General features: G+C 41.5%; 1 protein-coding gene across 1 annotated transcript in view; it reads left to right on the top strand.

Moving 5' to 3' along the window:
* The first annotated feature begins 1,294 nt into the window (after nucleotides 1–1,294).
* MTR (5-methyltetrahydrofolate-homocysteine methyltransferase) overlaps nucleotides 1,295–18,713 on the top strand; it is a 51,863-nt gene continuing 34,444 nt past the window's right edge. The window contains exons 1-8 of the mRNA XM_054280297.1: nucleotides 1,295–1,353; nucleotides 7,562–7,776; nucleotides 10,243–10,332; nucleotides 11,175–11,244; nucleotides 12,331–12,423; nucleotides 12,516–12,622; nucleotides 13,900–13,959; nucleotides 17,158–17,252. Of these exons, the coding sequence (XP_054136272.1) occupies nucleotides 1,332–1,353; nucleotides 7,562–7,776; nucleotides 10,243–10,332; nucleotides 11,175–11,244; nucleotides 12,331–12,423; nucleotides 12,516–12,622; nucleotides 13,900–13,959; nucleotides 17,158–17,252 (752 nt within the window). The 5' untranslated portion in view covers nucleotides 1,295–1,331. The remainder of the gene's footprint in view (nucleotides 1,354–7,561; nucleotides 7,777–10,242; nucleotides 10,333–11,174; nucleotides 11,245–12,330; nucleotides 12,424–12,515; nucleotides 12,623–13,899; nucleotides 13,960–17,157; nucleotides 17,253–18,713) is intronic.

Below are 18,713 nucleotides of genomic sequence, written 5' to 3' on the forward strand. Positions count from 1 at the left end.
TATTGCCTACTCTGTAATATATGCAAATGGTTTGTATTAGGGATCAAATTAGACACTCATTAGGAATACCTAATTTCTGCTTCTGTTTAGTGTATTCCACTTCTGTTGTTAGGTTTTTAAAGAGTATGGGTTCCCCAACAACCACATCTTACACTGGAATTTTGGGACACATTTTTGCACTAGGAGCTTAGGCTGAGGGCTGCAATGGTTTGCTGACAGGTAAGGTCTGCTCTTCAACATCTCCTGTCACTCAAAACTGGAGCATGGCCTCCTACCACTGAAGTAGTTGGACTATTACCAAGTTGATCTGTGGGCTGCCAGCATTTATTCTGAAAATGAATGAAATATATATGTTACTTAAATATGACTAATTTTATATATATATATATATATATATATATATATATATATATACTTGATTCAGTATTGACCAAAGGGACAGTTGATTATGAAAGTTCTTACATCACACTGGATTCAAGGGAGTTTGTAATCACTGTTTCTGTGTCTCAAAAGAAAATTCAAGAGTGAATGTTGAGCTTCCATTTTACAGGCTTCCTTCTTTTCATATCTTCACCATTGAACCTGTTTAGATGACAATTCAAGTGCCAATAACAAGCAATAAAGGCTTGTTACTGGCACTTGAATTACTAACACGAAATGAGAGGATTGGTTATTCCTTTGAGCTACTCCAACTCTTGGCAGTACATTCTGTACACAGTGTAGTGATTGCAGTGTTGTTCTGCGAATATTTATTTCTTTTAGAAGGTGAGTCCTCACATAGCAGTTGAAAGGATATACCACCAAAAGTCGAACTCTTGTGTAAAAATACGTCACATTTGGTTTTTTTTCATCTGTCAAGAAAACTGTGACTTAAATTTGATTTCTTTAGTATAATCTTGCTACAGGTTTACATGACAGTAACGTGCATCCATGCATCACTGGCATGTCCAACTTCCACCTTCCCTAAGGCTTATTTACAAGCCTCCTCCCAACACTACATTTGTCTCTAGTGGCAGTACATTCGCTTGAGTTTGAAAGAATCACCCCCCTACACCACATCCCCGCCCCGCTTCTCCTCGCATGAGAGACAACTCAATTTTACTGAACTCGGCCTAGCTCCGAAATCATCACTCCCCCCGGGCATTTAACGTGTCGTCTGGGTCTGTTTGTGCGTCTGTCGGTCTGTCTGTCTGCCAGGAAGGACAGACGCCCGCCGCCCCCCTCACGCCAGGGGCAGCGCGCGCTGCCTGCCCCGCGCTCGGGGCGGAGCTCGCGCGTCACGGGCGGCGCGCGGGCCCCCGGCCGCGGGCGGTGACGTCTCGGCGGCAGCGATGGCTCCCACGGGGCCGACGGGTAACGGCCGCGAGCGTCGGGGGGCGCGGGGGGACCGGGCGGGCTGTGAGGGGGCGGCGGCCGCGCCCGCCCTTCGCATTCCCTGGAGCTGCCCGCGGCTGGGTGCAGGCAGGGGCGGCACTTGCGCACCGCGTGTAACTTTTCTGCAGAAGCTGCGTGTGCCGTGTTGGGAGTGAGTGAGAGAGTGAGTGAGAGAGACAAAGAAGGAGTGAGGGCGTTTTTTGGTGCCAGCCCCTTGACACAGCTGCGTCCTGCCAGGGAGGGGCTGGGAGGCACGTCCAGGGTACCCGCAGCGACCCGTCCAGCGACACTGCTATGCCGGGAGAGTGGCTGGGTGGGAGGGGCTGGGTGTGCTCCAGATGCTCGGGACTCTTGAGTCAAAAGTGCCATTTCACGGGTTAAACAGAAGTCGTTGGATGGGGAGGATAAGTAAAATTACAGCTCCTAATTGGCGCTGGTGTTTTAAAGTGGACTGATCTGTCGGTGGCTGCTTTCACTGGTGCTGCGGCCAGCAGAGATCCCAAGAACTTCCCCTTTTAATACTTGTGATTAACAGCTGCTCACTTTGAAAATTTAAAAAAAGGTTTTTTAAACCTTGACAAAAATACAGCAAAAGGACTACGTAAGGAAAAATTCGTAGCGCTGGAAGCTGTCTCGTAGATACCACGTGGCCAGTTAATCTTCAAGATGGATGCTCTGACTTTTATACCCCTGGGAGGTGCATCAGCCAGCCCTGGCCCCTCCCAAAGTCTGTCAGTCAGCTCTTCTTTGCCGTTTATCTGTGCAAACTGCTTTCTTGTAACTTGATTTGAGATGAGGTGTTGCCATCCCTTAAGCAACAAGCTTTTCCATTCCCAAGTGCCCCATGTAAGGGACACGTGTGCCCCCCCCCCCCCCCCCCCCCCTTCTTTTTAGCCGTCCTAGACAACCCCGGCTGTCTGATGGTCACAATACAGGGGGAAAAGGGAGCTATGGGGAGAACAGAGGACATCTAAACTACAATAACGTAACTATACATCACTAAAGCTTTTCTTAATATTCACACAATAGTTATCCCTTAATTGTGAAAGCCAATCGTCTCATTATCCATCTATAGCTGAGCCTGTTCTTCAGTTCAGGCCTGCATCCCTTTGCATGTGAAAACAGGCCTGCAGTCCTGCTCGGCACCCACTCCACAGCCAGCTTCTATGGCCTGAGGTTTCTCTAGGTTCCTCTGGCAAAGAGGGTGTTGAAATGACCTCTCCTGCCCTGCCCTGCCCTTTCTCTCGTGCGACTTGGGGTCCAGCTGTGGGCTAGTGCCTGCCCTGCTGCAGATCCGAGTGGGTTTGGCCGAAATGGAAAGTGTGAAGGTGTTGTGGCAGCAGCCTGAGAAGCGGTGGGAGAGAAGTTCTGCATAGACAGAAGCACAAATTGTGTGACGGGGGTGTCTGTGGAGCCCCAGTGAGCAGGCACGAGGCGGTAGGTGGTGGTGTGTCCCTCTGGCAGCGGGGCAAAGGATCTGGGTTCAGGAGTGGGTTATGGAGAAGCTGAGCACAATGTTCCTCACGAGCCTTTGAGGGGCAGGGTGTCCCACAAAGTGAGGCCATGCACGTCTGTTTCCCTGTGAGTCCTGCCTATAATGAATATCTGTTGTGAACAGTTTAACTTCAGAACAATTGTGGTTCTAACACAGGGAGCTTTCTAAACCTGGGATTTGCATGTTTAGCTAGAGACAGTGGGCACAGCTGACAGGGCACTGCTATTCTGAAAATTCAGTGACTTTTGTAGTGGTTGTTTGCCTCTCGAGCTGACTTTGTAAATGCATTGGGCTCGTAAGTATCTTGTCTGTCTGTTCTGTAAGAACTGACTGGTTCATATGACAGCTGCCGACATGGAGATATTAGCAAGGGGCACATAAGTGCCCAAGGTAAAGTGGTAAGATCCAATACTTCTCTCCTTGGATAGGCTGGGTAACAAATAACATAACAACAGGGTGCTGCTGCCCACTGTTGCAGAGGACCTGTGTAACATCTGTTGCTACAGTTCATGAAGCTCTTATTGTTGCCAGAGGGCATCCAGTTGAAGACAATTAAATTAATTGAGTAGCAAATAATGCTGAGGTTATCATGAGCTGTCTGTGGCAGGCTGATAGCAAGAGCATCCTTTCTAGGTACTAATACTGTAAATTCTGCATGCTGCACAGTAATTTTTTGAATGATGGGCAGACTTGTGCTTGGAGCTGTTGGGGGGAATGCTGATTTGTTGAATTTGGATGTGCAAATATGGAGAGACCTTGTTTCCAGTGAGGAGAGGAGCTGGTCAGCCTAGGAAACAGTGTGTCCTGTAAGTGCCTCTCTCTCTGCGTAGTTCCTCAGCTTGTGTTCTGGCACATGAATGTGATGAAAACGCTTTGATACTGTCACAGTTGGCTTGCTCCTTTAGAAGAGCTTTGGAAACAACTTGTAATCCTTTATTCTCTTCCAAGTACTTCTATACCAGGCTATTTTATACTAAAATAAATCTGTAATGGAAGTGCATCAATAATAAAAAGCAATACCTTTTGAGAATCGCTGCAGGCATCACAAAAGTTTGGTTTAGAGTAAATTGCAATCTTTGAAGTCCTGTTTCTTGTGGAAAACACACACCCCTTCAGTTCTGCACATGTGGTCTGTATGTGATTGGATTGGGATAAGGAGATAAAGGAACATCGTCTTGCCTTATTCCCTGACTGTTTAGTTGCTTACATTGTGAAAAATGAAAGCTTACAGTTGGGAGAAGTTTATAATTGTTAGTGAATGGCTGTAGGGGTGAACAGCTCCTCTACAAGGAGTAGAAGTTCTTGTAACTCAGATAATTTCTCTGTTGCAGACAAGTAACTCCCTTGTTCACATGATTTCAAGACAGAGTGTTTACCTTGGGGGAGTGAAGCTGGGAATTAGAATTTTTTATTTTGCATTCTGTATCCCATTGACTTTTAGGCCAGTGCTGTTATTTTTGTTCATTTGGTTTGGCCTTCTAAACTAGTTCCAGCCCTACAGCACTCTGTGGTAATGGGCTCAATGTTGTAAGTTTCAGTAGAGTGTAAAATCAAGGTAATTGGTCCTGGGTCCTGTTACCACTGCTGGTTTCCTTTTATTTCTGTTGTGGCTAGAGAAGCAGCTTATTTTCCTGGACACTTCTGAATGGAAAAGGATATCCATTTCCCAAAGCTCACCAGTAACCTTCATTAAGCAAAATTTTCATCAGCTCCTGGCTGAGCAGAGGTAAGAGCAGGGTACATAAGCAAAAACAACAAAAAAGAAAAGGCTGACCTGATTTTTCTCTGCTTAGGAATTTGTCCAAACATTTTTCCTTTTATTTTGTAATATTCTGTCATACCCTGTTTGTGCTGGAGATGGGAATTGCTTGAGCTGAATGCTGAATTAAGGTTATGGTACTTGTTGGTAGAACTGACTCCCAGCTTCCTGCCTGCTTGTGTTCCAAGGACGGAGTTCAGCACTTCCTAGCATGGCTTTTTGAATCAATCTTCTTTGATTTCTGGAATGTTTTTGGACCTGTCTGCAGACTTTGTTTTCAACTTGAAGTTGCACCATCAATATGCCAGGGCATGACAAGTAGTGCATGCTCCTGTTGGAAGAAGAGTCAGTTGTTATCCATAGCCAGGACAGGTAAATTGGGTTTTGGTAGGCTTGGAACTGTTGCATCCCTCTGTAAAGCACTGATGGCCACCCTCATGATTCCCACCCTGTTTCCTGCAACTTTTTGAGGTGCTCCTGAAGAAGCACAGATCTGAAACTTCAGAGTAAGGCTCTTGCAGCAATGAGGCAGGATCTGTGCTTCTGTGAGCAGAAAACCGTAGGCTGCTCATTGCTTCTGTTCCATGAGGCAAGCAGTAGAGAAGACAAGATGGACCAGGTGAGGTACAGGATTTCAGCCAAAGGGGAAATCTTTGCTTCTCAGTGTGGAGGAGGAGATAATTGGGAAGCACATAGGTTAAAGCCTATGGAAAGCAGGACTGGTTCTGGGAGGACTCCAGTAGCCTGTCTCAGCTGCCTGGGATGCAGCTCTCAGGGCCAAGGATTTGGCTTGGGAGGCTGGTTAAAGCACCAGTGAGCCTCAGTGCTGTGTGTCTCACTGGGCTGTGGCTCTTGGAAGCACACAGTTACACTCCACACTCCATTAGGAGCTGCACTGCAGACTTACTTTCAGATACAGCTTTTCATGTCTTGCTTCTAAAAGCCTTTAGCTCAAGGATTCATTTTATTTTCCTGAATAATTTGATGGTTTAACGTGAGTAGATTTAAGCTCTTATGTAAGAACCTGCTGAGCCTGCCTGTGTGGTGTTAAAACTCTCAACTTGAAGCAAGGGTGGCTTACTTTTTGGTGTTTAAATCTGCCTTCAAATGCTTCATACTTGTTAGAGAGCACATTTTCTTTGACTTCTCTTCATATTGAGTCTCCTTCTGATTTAGAGCTGTTTTTCCAGTGTTGGTATAAATGTAACCTTATAATGCTTTCCTCATGGCCTCAGCTTCTCTCCAGCACATTGCTTTTTTAACAGTACTGATGTCAAAACAGAAGATTCATTGCACAAATGCAGAAGAAAGAAAAGTCAGTTAGCAGTTGCCAGTGATTTTTAAGCACCATTGTGTGTAGTAGTAAGTTAAGTTGTAATGAGACATGTGGATGTTTTTGTGCCTTGGAAATCATTCATTTTTTTACAAGGGCTTTGATGATAGTTCATAACCTAAGCACAAAACAAGTCTTTAAGAGTAAAATGAAGCTGAATGAATGAAACAGATGAGGAATAGCACGTCATTCACATGTTTGTGAAACATCTGTGGGGTTCTACTCTTGTGGTTTGGATTCTTGGTAAAGAGGTTGGCTCATTATTTTGGTATATGTGCAATCTTATCAGTGCCTGTAAGTATCTAAAGGGGGGTACCAGGAGGATGGATCCAAGCACTTCTCAATGGTGCCAGCCAACAGGAGAAGAGACAACAGGCAGAAACTGATGTACAGGAAATTCCACCTGAATGTGAGGAAGATCTTCTTCACTATGAGGGTGAACAAGCACTGGAATAGGTTGTCCAGAGAGTTTGTGGAGTCTCCCTGTGGAGATATTTAAGAACTGCCTGGTCTCAGTCCTGTGCCCTGTGCTCTAGAATGACCCTGCCTGATCAAAGAGCTTGGGACAGATGACCCCCTGTGGTCCCTTCCAGCCTGACCCACTCTGTGATTCTGTATGTGTGTTTGCATTCTGAAATGATTCTGTGTATGTTCTAAAGGGGAAAAGTAGAATTACTTTTTCTGTGGTCTTGGAGGTTTTATTGGGGTTTTATTTATTTTTGTTGTTGTTGTTTGTGTTTTTGTTTGTTTTCTAAATGCATCAGATTAAGCTTTTTATTAATGTTTGGGATGGGCTGTGTTTGGGATCTTGAAGCAGTACTGCATATTCATGTCTAACGATAGTGCTGAAATGTTTACAGTGTTTTGTTTCAGTCATAGTTAGATTTACCCTGCTCAGTGTCTTATAATTAACCATATGATTTGCCTGATCTGTTTTCCTCTGGCATTACTGCAGAGGAAAAGAGTGTCTTGTTACTTTTGTGCAAAAGAAAGTAAAGTCTGATATTATCTGTTGGCATATCTTGGTGTTTGTCAAATTGTCATTTACTACTGTAACCCTGAGGGAATTTAGGACTCAGCTGAAAAATTGTTTTTGTTTGCTCAGTTTATTTCTCTTTCTCATTATGATATAGGCAATTAGAGTAGATGTGGGTATTTGTTGTTTGTTTTTTTTAATGAAGTTTACTAATTTCTGCTTTGTGCTTGTGTACCACTTTTAGTGTGGTGTGTGGTACCAAGAGGCAGCTCTGCATTGCTGTTCAGACATTGCTGGGGTGGAAATTATCACACTTTTCACTTTTGGAAACTAGTTCATGTAGAGATTTTCATACTTGCCCTTCTGAACGTCTGTTAATTTTTTCTGTGGTTGACTGTGTGAGTGACTGTCCTTAGGTATAAGCACCAATTGAGCCTAATTGTATTTAGATAGATGCAGCTGTTACCTTACATCAAGCGATTGGAACTGCAGGTGAAGTAAATCAGTTACTGTCTGATTTCAGTAGAGGATTACTTTATTCTTGAGTGGGAAGAGCTCAGGTTGGCCATGTGTATAGATAGGGAATTTCAGAATGACTTAAAAATTGGGTTTATCTTTTTCCAGCAGATCCCCAGAAAAGAGTGCAAGATGAAATTGAATCTGTTCTGCAGGAGCGGATAATGGTTTTGGATGGGGGCATGGGGACCATGATCCAGCAACACGCGCTGACAGAGGAGGATTTCCGAGGGCATGAATTTAAAGATCATTCCAGGCCTTTGAAAGGCAATAATGACCTTCTGAGTATAACTCAGCCTGATATAATCTGTGACATACACAAGGTAGGTGGTTCTGGTTTCTGTCTCTTGACAAGAGGAAGAGGGAGAACTTGGCCTCTGCATTCCCATTTTCCGTACCACAGGCTCCTGGCTCTCCACTGTCCTTTGGGGATAGGGAAGAGAGAGCTAGGTAGCATGTGAAAAAGAATGAGCAGATTTGACTGTTCTGGTTGTGTGAGCACAGCATTTTTATCTTGGTTTCTGATGTCACCCAGGCAGTGCTATTTTTAAATCCCTTTTTGACTTATGTCCCTGATGTATTTCTATTAATTGTAGATTCTTTTTTATTTCATTTTTATTTTCTCTTTTTGTTCTCAGCTAGCACTTGAAATGCATCTAAGTAGGACATATCTGAATTCTAGATGTGTTTCTATAATTGTGTATTAAAGGGCTGTTAAATGTGGCAGCCTGAAGCAGGCCTGTGTAGTTAATGAGTGTATGTGCTTCCACAGTCTTGTTTTTCCCTAGAATATTAATGTGTGGCCCACAGAATAAAACAGTCAAATCTGCTGATGATTAGGAATTTGCAAGCAGATTTCATTGTTTTCCTGTCTTCAATTAGACTTTAAAAAACAACTTCCTAAGTCTATTTATTGAGCTGCAGGTATTCATAGGTCTTACTGTAATAATTGGAATGCTTGAATGGTGTTGCAGCTATTTGTTATTCAGTTGAAGCCTGTATTTCATTGATGAGAATCATATTTGGCTTATGTTGGTTAAACTTGGAAAGTAATCTGTAGTTTTTAATTAAGTTTTAACTGCCATTCTTTGGATTTTAAGAGTGATGAGCTGGAAGGAATCAGTCTTCGACCTATAAAAATTTCAGAATGAAGTATTTGTAGATTGAATTCAACTGAGCAATAGTGCTCATGAATCTTGGAATTTATAATAGTTTGTGGTTTTAATAATGTAAGATGCTCTAACAGTTGAATTTAGCAGGTTTAGCAGAGCAATAGTGATGTGACTTGAGAATATATGTATTGATTCAAACCAAATAACCTGTTGGTATCTCTGTAATGGCCAGTTACAGGTGGTTTAGGAGGAGTGTCTTTTGTGGTCCCCATCCCTGCAGCAACTATTGGGTCAGAGGCTTTCTGAGCAATGGGTGGTGACTTCATATTTTAGAGCTACCAGGGGTTATTTCTTCTGAGAAGAACTGCACAGAAGGAACTTGCAATAATAGATGAAAATATTTCTACAAAGAAATATTTTGTTTAGGTTTTTTGTTTTGGTTTTTTTTGTTTGGTTGGTTTTTGGTTTTTTTTTTGTTTGTTTGTTTTTTTTTTTGTAAATGACCTAGTGAATTAGATCTCACAGATATCAGTAGCTTAAAAAGTAAATGTTAGCTGTGCCTTGGCTGGCAAAGTCAGATTCAAAGGTTAGAGATGTGATGTATTTTCAAAGGCAAAAATTAACTTCCTGCTTTGAGTATGTTATTTCCTTCTGTAGTTGTAGACAGGAAAGTTGGAGAGCTTTTAAAATGTAACATGTTTAGATAATTTTCAGAAAATTAATATACTGTTGGTTGACATTTAAGAGCTTGTCTATTTTCATATCTCTATTTGTAGATATTTTTATGTGTTTTCAAGAGGAGTTCAGAGAAAGCATATTTGTTTGCAGCAAAACATGTTTTAAAGCAAATTTATTTTCAGCTGTCATTTGGATCAAGACTTTTTTTGCCCTGTTGAACTCAATGAGTTCATCTGCTTCTTGTAGGAAAATCTGAGAGGTTTATGTTTAATGGTGGCATCAGTATTTTTGATTAACTAGCAGTTCAAGTGTTTTAATTTCCTTGAATATGATCATGCCAGGGTTCAAAGGGATCAAAAAGATGAGTTAGGGAAAAGGGCAACTGAGAGAGGTTATATAAATGCAGGCTAGAATCTGAAAAATTGTTTAAGTTTGCATTGATTTCAGTTTACTTCAGTGGGAATTAGACAATGAAAATGGAATAGAAGTCTTAAATGTTTTGTGAATCTCTGTCATTAGTTAAACTTTTAATGAGATTTGCATAAAACATAATTCTCCTAAGCTTCTATTTGGTCCCAGTGTGCTCTTGTCCTGTACAAATCTCTTCAGAACATTTACATTTTCTAATCTTTTCTGTCGTTTAATTTGGGCCTTTTCTGAAACTGCCCACAGCAGCCCTTGCTTGCTGAACGTGATTGGACTGTGTCTGAGCATATCCCTGTGCAGAAATCTAGAATGTGCTCCACTGGCAGAGGTGACTCTATAAAATAGTTACTTGTTAATAGAAAGTGTGACTGACACTGAAATGCTGAAAATTGTTTACATGGAACACTTCTACTGCTTTGGCCCTACTGCTTTGGTGCTTTTGAGTAAAGCCTTTAAAGTGTGATCAGATTTGAATTGGGAAATGATTTGTGACCTTTTCTCAACTGGATGAGACAAAGTAGTTGGGTTACTTGCATTCCATACCTCAGGCTTTGTTTCTTTCATGCCTTGCAGGAATACTTGCTGTCAGGTGCTGACATCATTGAAACCAACACTTTCAGCAGCACCCGAGTTGCACAGGCTGACTATGGCCTTGAGCATTTGGTAAGAATGCTAAACTATTTACACATTAAATATTAATTATGTGCTTGCAGCCAAGATTGGCTTAGTCCCAGGATTCATTGGTGTTGAGGTTCTTGGCTGCATGCTGCCTCTTGAGCCATGTGATGGGATCGTAGCTCCTTTCTGCTGCTGTGGACATTGCACTTGCTGTGTCACAGACAGAGTGTGCTTCTTGTTGGCAGAGGTACAGGCAATAATAATCAGTCCTGGATTTTGTTTGAGCATTCATAGAATCTCTTGGTTCTGTGAACAGGGATGTTTGCTTCAGTCATTCTAACTTACCAATGCACAATGGAACTGCTTTTTTCCTGGATATTTCTTATGTGTTGTTTGTGCTGGTGTATGTAGAAGTCCTTTCTAGTTTGCATTTATTGTGTCTATTCTTTGTTATGTATTGTTTTGAGAATTCTATGTGAAATATGGAAAGTGAATATTATATGGGAAATATTTGAAAGTAAATACTTGGAAATACGCTACTTGAATAAAAAGTGGACTTAAGAGTAGGCTGATTTTGTCATCAAAGTCCTGTCTTTCAGCTTCTGTTGATCTCAGCAGGATTTATTTACTACCTTAAAGAAAGAAATTTTATGATTAGCAGCTGTAGGCTGGGGCACGTGCATGATGAGCCTGCCATGTAACCCTGTTGCTGAGATGTATTGAGCTGTTCCTTTTGAAGCCTCTTGGTAGTGCTGATACCTACTTGTGTGACTTGGCACCTTTGGAGTGCACTTCAAGCTGCTGGATGCAAGTGTTGTGTTTCTTTGAGGATGAGTTACCCTGGACTGGACTAAATGTTGCTCAGTAATTTTCTGTAATTCTTCCAGGCATATCGATTAAACAGAGTCTCTGCACAGGTGGCCAGAAAAGCAGCAGACACTGTAACTGCTCAAACAGGTTAGCATTATTTTAACTTTTTACTTGTTTGTAGTTTTGCCAGTGCTGCAATCTTTGAAATGTTGCTAACTAGAGGATAACTTGATGGTTTACATTTTGGGGACATAAAATGACACTGTGCATGTTTGCAGGTTATGCACAGTAACAGCAATTTCATATCTCTGTTTATATCACACTAATTTCATTATGTGTGAATGATCTGGTCCTTAAGGTGTTCAGCACAGCTTTCCTGTGCCTGCCTGGTGTAGACTGCAGGTGATAGACATCTTCAGACGTGTTTTAGAGAAAGTAAGTTCAGCGGGGACTGTTAGAAGTTCCTTAAGTCTGTACAGCAGAAGTCTTTGTACTCCAGAACTAGGATAGCTGATTGTAGATAAATGTGGATTACCAGTTAATCCTAGTGTTTGTCCAGTAGTTTAGCTTTATTCAGCAACTAATGGAATCATCTTAGTCTTTTCATTTCATTTTTGCAGATGCCTTCCAGGCATTATGTGAGAAGGGTTAGAGCTCCTTTACACTGCTGTAGACATTGCTGTTTTTCAAGACTCATTTCTGCTTGTATTCTACAATCAAACTCTATTTCAGGCTAACAGTGCTGCTGCTGTTCAGATAGCACCTTACTGGTGTGATTCATAGTATGCAATAAAAAAGTAAGATTTGGAACATGCTTTTTGTAAGTGGGGCTTTTATGACACATGCCAGAATATTCAAATAAGATTATGTAGTGAAAAATGCCAGGGCAGTTCTATGCTGTACATTTAGAGTAATTAAATGAAGTTTCTTGTGTTAGAGACAACTGATTCTTAGAAGAAAAATTAATTGAGAGAGATGACCTTTTCAGAAATGTTCTTCTGTCCTGTGAGTATACATTTAACATCCTGTTGGATTAAAATAAAAAAAGTTGGCTGTGCTGGATGATCCTGTTCTGACTAAACTCTAGATTTGAGACAAGAGTTTCCTGCTCTATAGTTCTTCATCCTTGAATGATATGCATGTTTCGGTGTCCTCAGAGGTATTTTACATTGACTCTATAAAGCCAGAGGTAAATAGTTTGGGGTCTTTTTCCCCTCCTGTGTCTTGGTTTAGGAATTAGGAGATATGTTGCTGGAGCCATGGGTCCAACAAACAGGACGCTCTCTGTGTCACCGTCTGTGGAGAGACCAGATTACAGGAACATAAGTAAGTATTTATAACCATCAAGTTATTTGACTTAGGCAGTAGTCTTGAAAGGTTTTTCTCCAGATGAAGTTAACACCATTCCTGTTTGACAGCTTTTGATGAACTAGTTGAAGCCTATACAGAACAAGCCAAAGGACTTTTGGATGGAGGAGTTGACATCTTACTGGTGGAAACCATATTTGACACCGCCAATGCTAAGGTGAGACTTCTGGGGAAAAAGCCCCACCACACTAATGTAAGTATTTGGTCTACTACCTAAGGAAATTCAGGATAATATTCTTTGAGCTATCAGCTGCTTTTTACTAAATATATGAAAAGACTCTTCAGTTGATAGCAAGTGGGTAGAATGTGAGGAGATGGTTTTTAATCAGCCTTTCCCAGAAGGTTTCTCTTATTATGTGCCATTTGTATCTTTCTGGCTGTCTGTGCCAGCTGTCCTCTTATTCCCAGAAGCTCTACTGTATTGCTCAGCATCTCCAAATACTTCTGATTGTATTTTTCACTATAAGCATGTCTGTCCAAGGGATGCTTGGGATGCCCACTGGAGAGGGAATGTCCAGTGAATCTGGTTTCAGGTGTGGGAAGCCTTGTGAGGCAGTTCTATTAAAAGGTGTCTTTTGGGGGGGGAACTCTGCCATCAGTTTTAAGAAAGAACAATTTGGAATAGAAGATTAGAAGGGTAAAGTAGAAGGAATAAAATGTTGAAATATGCCACAATTCATGGGATTTAAGCACCTCTTTCTTTATCTAATAACTGCTCAGCACAGTGGGTGAAGTTGTTAGGGTACTTATCACTGTCTTGTGATTTTATGTGGAAAAGTCTGGCTGGATGTGTACACAGTGTTTCTTTGAATTTTTGCCACAGGCTGAATAATGTGTGCAGTGACATCACTTGCTATTTGCAGATCTGACCAGTCATCATGGAGGTCTGGCTAGGCGCCTGTAGGCTTCACATAATGCTAAGGGCATGTTCACGGGTGACTTTCTTACCCTAAGGAGGGAGGACATTTTCAGCACCTTCAGAGGAGTCATTTGCAGCTCTTACTGTAAAAATTTGTGGTGGTTGGAACCCTTTAGAAACTATGTGTCTAAACAGACTCAAGGGCAGTGAATGTGTACTGGGAAGAGCACATACAGCCATATTTGGGGTGGGAATTGTGCTGCAGATGTGAGGGGGAACCACGTGCTAACATGATTTGGGTTTCGGGGTAGTCTTGGTCTTACTTGGTTTCCCTGTGATGCTTCCTTTCTGCTTGTTACCAAAACGTGTTTTGGAACATCTGGAAGATGCTGGGGGTAAGGGTAGAATTTCTGAGTGTAACTTCTAGCAGGCAATATGAGCTAGCAAGTTGCATAAACAGCCATAGAATAAATAAATAAAAAAAAAGAGCTTCAGACCCATAGAAACATAAAGAAATGAACAGTCTGAAGAACTCTCAAAACATCATTAATGTTTTGCAATATATTCTTCTGTAGGCAGCTCTTTTTGCACTCCAGATGTTGTTTGAGGAAGAGTATGCTTCCCGACCCATATTTGTAAGTATATTTCAATATTTTACATATCCTTAAGCTTCATTTGTGAACTAGCTGAGATGGCAGTTGATTAAAGTGCTTTGAAGTGAAGGAAATGAGTTTATTTGAAATGTACTTTTTCCCACATGATTGTGAAAATAAAACCTTTTACAGTTTTGTCAAATCAGCCTTGGATAGCTCTGTTCAGCATATCAAGCCGTAGTCTAAGGAGTGACTTGATTCCAGTGTGTATTCATTCTGTGTGTTTCCACAAGAAAAGATCTAATCATGGGGTTTTTTTCAGGCCTGCGGTCTTGAGGGCAATAGGAACCAGTGCTTCAAGGAGGAGATTAAGCAAATTCTGACGTACTTTCAAGTAGAATGAGCGTCCATTTGAAGTCAGAAAAGTCTGTCTTACTCCATATTCTTTTCTGATGTTTGTTTTTCTGATAGTTACTGCTCATGAATGCATTGGAAGAAATACAGAAAATGAATAAGATTGTTTTCAAAGTTCTGATGTATTCTTCCAGTTTTCTGCAGTTTGCAGTCCAGTCTTTCTGATTTGCAGTTGGTGTCTGTTTGTAGGCTTTTGTTGAATTCCTTCCTTGCATTTGTGTTCAAATCTCTGTGGGACCCAAGCATCTACAAAATAATCTGCCAGTAACTTTCACAGTTTATGAATGTGCTGGTTTGAAAATTTGCTTACTTTTGGCCCATCCACCTGATAACTTCTACTGTGTCTTGTCATTTATCTCTTGAGAATGATAATGAGCAGCTGTTCTATGTTCCCTTTGCTGCATAGTCATGGCATTTGTAGTCCTTTGTGAGAGCCTCCTTTAGTCATCTTTTTTTCAGCCTGATGAGTCCACTTCTATTTAGCTGTTCTATTTGGTTCATTCATTATTTGTCCCATTTTTGTTTTCTATTTCCTCAAGTCAGAATGGAATGACAATAGAACACAGCATTCAGAGCGCAGACATCAGGGATTGTGTGATAGCCTAGTGATGTGCTCTGCCTTTTCTATTTTTTTCTTTGTAGTTTCTGATATTTTGCTTTACTGCTAGTGAGCTTGGAAATTTCATTCATAAAAATCTCTTTTGTTACTTAGTTTAGCTTCTAGAACAGTAAGGACTGGTTTGGAGGTGTCATTGTGCAGAACTTCTGTGTTTACAACTTTGTACTTGGCCAGTTAGCACAGGGAGTTTTCTGAGTTGGCATTTTGTCTTCATTGCTCTGAAGAGAGTGGTCCTTGAGCCTGATTCCTTATTCTTTGTTCCCTGTTCAGTTATCCTGAGTAGTTACAACACTTAGCACAGCTTTCTAAGATTCCACTGATCACCTTTCTTGACTGAGTACTTTAAAGGCAGGAAGTGGCATCAATATGAAAGCATGCTTTGGAGTAAATAGTGGATTTACTTTTGCACGGACTCTTCTAAACCCATTCCATCTTCTGGAAAAAAAGGCTTTTAGACCTGGTGTTGTGGTGTAGGAATGGTACTCTGCAAATCAGTGCCCTCACTGAGATTCTCCAAAGCATGTGCCGCATTTTTTGCTCCCCCACTTTCCTCCCCTCTCTCTTTCCTTTCGGCAGGAGGGAGAGGAGAAGTGGAAGCCCAAAAGGCAAAGGTCAGGGGTTGAGGTATGAACAGTTTATTGGAAACAGCAATAAGAAAAGGAACAGTAACAGCAACAATATTAATGACAAAAGTGTATACAAGAGTGAGTGACTCACATGCAAAGATGCTCACCTTGGAGCTCAACCTGACTGCAGCCATGCAGCTGCTCCCTCTGGCTTGGGACTGACGTCTACCAAATCTCTGGCTCTGAACTGACTCGAAGCTGGTGTTATCCTGTCCCACTGGAAGGAGCCCCTTCTCACTGGAGAGTCTCCCTTCTCCCACACCAGATAATGATGTGGTATAACCTCTGTGGTCCTGGCAATGATGTGGTATAACCTCTGGTGTCCTAGCCATGTCCCCTCCTGGCTTCTGCAAGAATTAACCTTATCCTGGCCAGAACCAGGACATCTGAGGAGCCTTTCCTGGCTCATCCAGATGCCTCCCAAATTCTTCACTTCATAGTTAGTTGAGGTCGACATATTATTTGCACATCTCTCTGTATACTGCTTAAGAAGTGTGATTATAAAAGTTAAAACTTATACTTCACTACTAAGTTGCAACATTTGATGTTCCCTTGTGGTGAAAGGAGTAACTTGTTAAGGTCAGACCTATGTCACCCGCCAACCACCACCAAACAACTTAATAGCAGTCCTGAGACCTGAAATAGCTTAAGTGAGGAGAAGGTGACTATTGAGTGCTGCCTAAACAAAAAACCCCTGTGGGTTGGTTCAGAGGCTGCCATCAGAAGGATACCATGGTACTCATGCTACCTGGCTGCTGGATGGTTCAGAGTGGTTTTCTCTCTTTTCTTTTGTTTTCTTTCTTCCCCCCTGAGGAAGTGAAGCATGGACAGAGCGACTCTCCAACTAGTTAAAGTTGAAAAGATGGGTATTTATTACAGCTCCAGAAGCATGTGGAATCTTTTCCAGAGACATGCACAAGGAGTTGGAGACTCCTTCTCTCTATTTATACAGCGAAGGTTTTACATATCTGAGTGGTTTCTAAGGATGCATAATACAAAATCATTACCTGCCCACTTTGTATTATAATCAACTGAATATCCATTATGGCCACGCAGTTGTCCTCTTTAATTGGGTCTGTGGGCTTCTGGGGAGGAAGTAAGACATCTTCCTCATGGTAAACTCTTCACCTGTGTCAAGTTGGCAGGGCTCCTTGATTTGCTGGTCACAGTCCAAACCTGCTCTCATTCTTACAAGTCCTTGGTATTTATGGCTTATGCACTCTTACAATACTTCATATATCACTTGTCATTCCCAACCTTGTTTCAGGTATCCCCACCTGGTATTGATTGATTTTCTTGTTAAGCTCTAATCACAGTATATGATCTTTGCTAACTACATTTCTGACTTAACCCCTTAACTCAGAGTGGGGAGAGGGGGAAAGACAAAAACCTTTAACCAGTCTTCTTTCTCCTGGGAAAATATTTAAACATTTATATGGTGAAAAGGGTTTAATTTTTCTGTTTGAGTTGTGCCTTATCACTTTGAGTGGAGCACAGGTGAATAATAGCAGTTCATCCACTTTAATTTTCCATTCTGTTGTGCATTTAATTCTTCTTTCTCTGTGTTCAATTGATATTTAGGTTTCTGGAACTATTGTGGATAAGAGTGGGCGTACCCTCTCTGGCCAGACAGGAGAGGCATTTGTCATTAGTGTTTCCCACAGTAAGCCACTTTGGTAAGGAAATGTATTGTTCATTCTCATAGTTAATTAGTTGTAGATTGTAATTCTTTTCTATTTTAACCCTTGCTTGCAGCTAAATGGAAGCTATACAAATTGTAATCATACGTAATCATGTGCATTGCTAATGTGTTTTTTTATCATTCCCTCAACAGAAATTATGTTACCAAAGAAAGCTGAATTTTTAATTCATTGCTTTAAATAATCTGAGGCTTTGTGCTTACACTGAAATCACAATTAGGTCAAAATCTGAAACTGTAGTTTCAGATCCATCTCCTACTGTCTTGGGCTGTGCAAGGAGCCAATCCCTGGTACAGGCAGGACTTGTCTCTGTTAGAGGAAAGCAGTGCCATCTGAGAGTGTTTTAGGGTGTCTTGAAAGAGCAAAGCATAAAATGCTATTGCAGTGTTCTTTTTACTGAACTCTTAGAAGAATGTGCCCTGAGTGATTTTCTCAAGGATGTGCGTGGCTTTTTTGAGAACTCCTGATGCCTCCATTTATTTTAATTCTTTTCTCTCCAGGCAGAAAAGTTCAAATAAATGTGAGGTTAAGATCTGTGCAAATTGTTAATATGTCAGATTTGGTCATTGTGCAAGGTTTTGCATGTTTATTTAAATACCATCCCCTGGTTATCTACTCTTCTGTGTTGCTTTACCCTGTTCTACCTCCTTGTCTTCACTTCCTTCTTTACCTTTTTTCATTCTCAGGCTGGGTCTCTTCACACAAAAGCCAGAAATAGATGTTTTTTTCTTAGAATATTCTAATTGAAAGCACTTAGTTCGCTGTTAGTAGTGCACACCATGCACATTATGATGAGCCATTGTTTGTTTTTACAACAAAATTTCAGCTAAACCACGCAATCTGTCATCTCAGTGATGCAGAAGCAGAAGACTGCATTCACAGTTTTCCTGACTGCCCTTGAGGCTCCACTTTCCCAGACCAGACGGTGTTCCAGAAGTAACATATGGAGCCTCTTGGAACAGGGTGGTAGTTGACTTCTTCTCTCAGCATCACGGCCTCGTGGTCCATATTTGGCATGAGTCTGTCTCAGATAATTTTGTTCTAACTTTCTTGCTTCTGAAGAAGAGAGAAGGGCACTGGAGCAGAAATCAAGAATTTAATAAAGCGTGTTTCATAAAAGCTGTCTCATGGATCTCAAAGTTCAAGGCCTGTTTCTCATTTGTGAAAAGGCTACTATGCAGCACTGTAGCAGAAGGGTTTTAGTGGTTGGAACAGATTGCGTTTAATGTTGTTTCTGTGGCCAAATTGGTGCAGAGTGGCTTTAGGGTTGTGAAAAAGCTGATTAATGGTAGGATCCTAGGCACTGTGTTATACGTGTTCATGTGTTTCTGTTTGGGTTGTGTAAGCCCCAATTAGGGTGATGTGTCATCCTTAATTCAGTTTGGTTTGGACCCCACCCTTAAAAGTGTGTGCTGTTTGTCTGGATGAGGGAAGTGG

The sequence above is a fragment of the Melozone crissalis genome, unplaced genomic scaffold (genome assembly GCF_028551555.1).
Source record: "Melozone crissalis strain CALT ecotype California unplaced genomic scaffold, PUWL_Pcris_2 ptg000027l_1, whole genome shotgun sequence".
In the NCBI taxonomy this organism is placed as follows: Eukaryota; Metazoa; Chordata; class Aves; order Passeriformes; family Passerellidae; genus Melozone; species Melozone crissalis.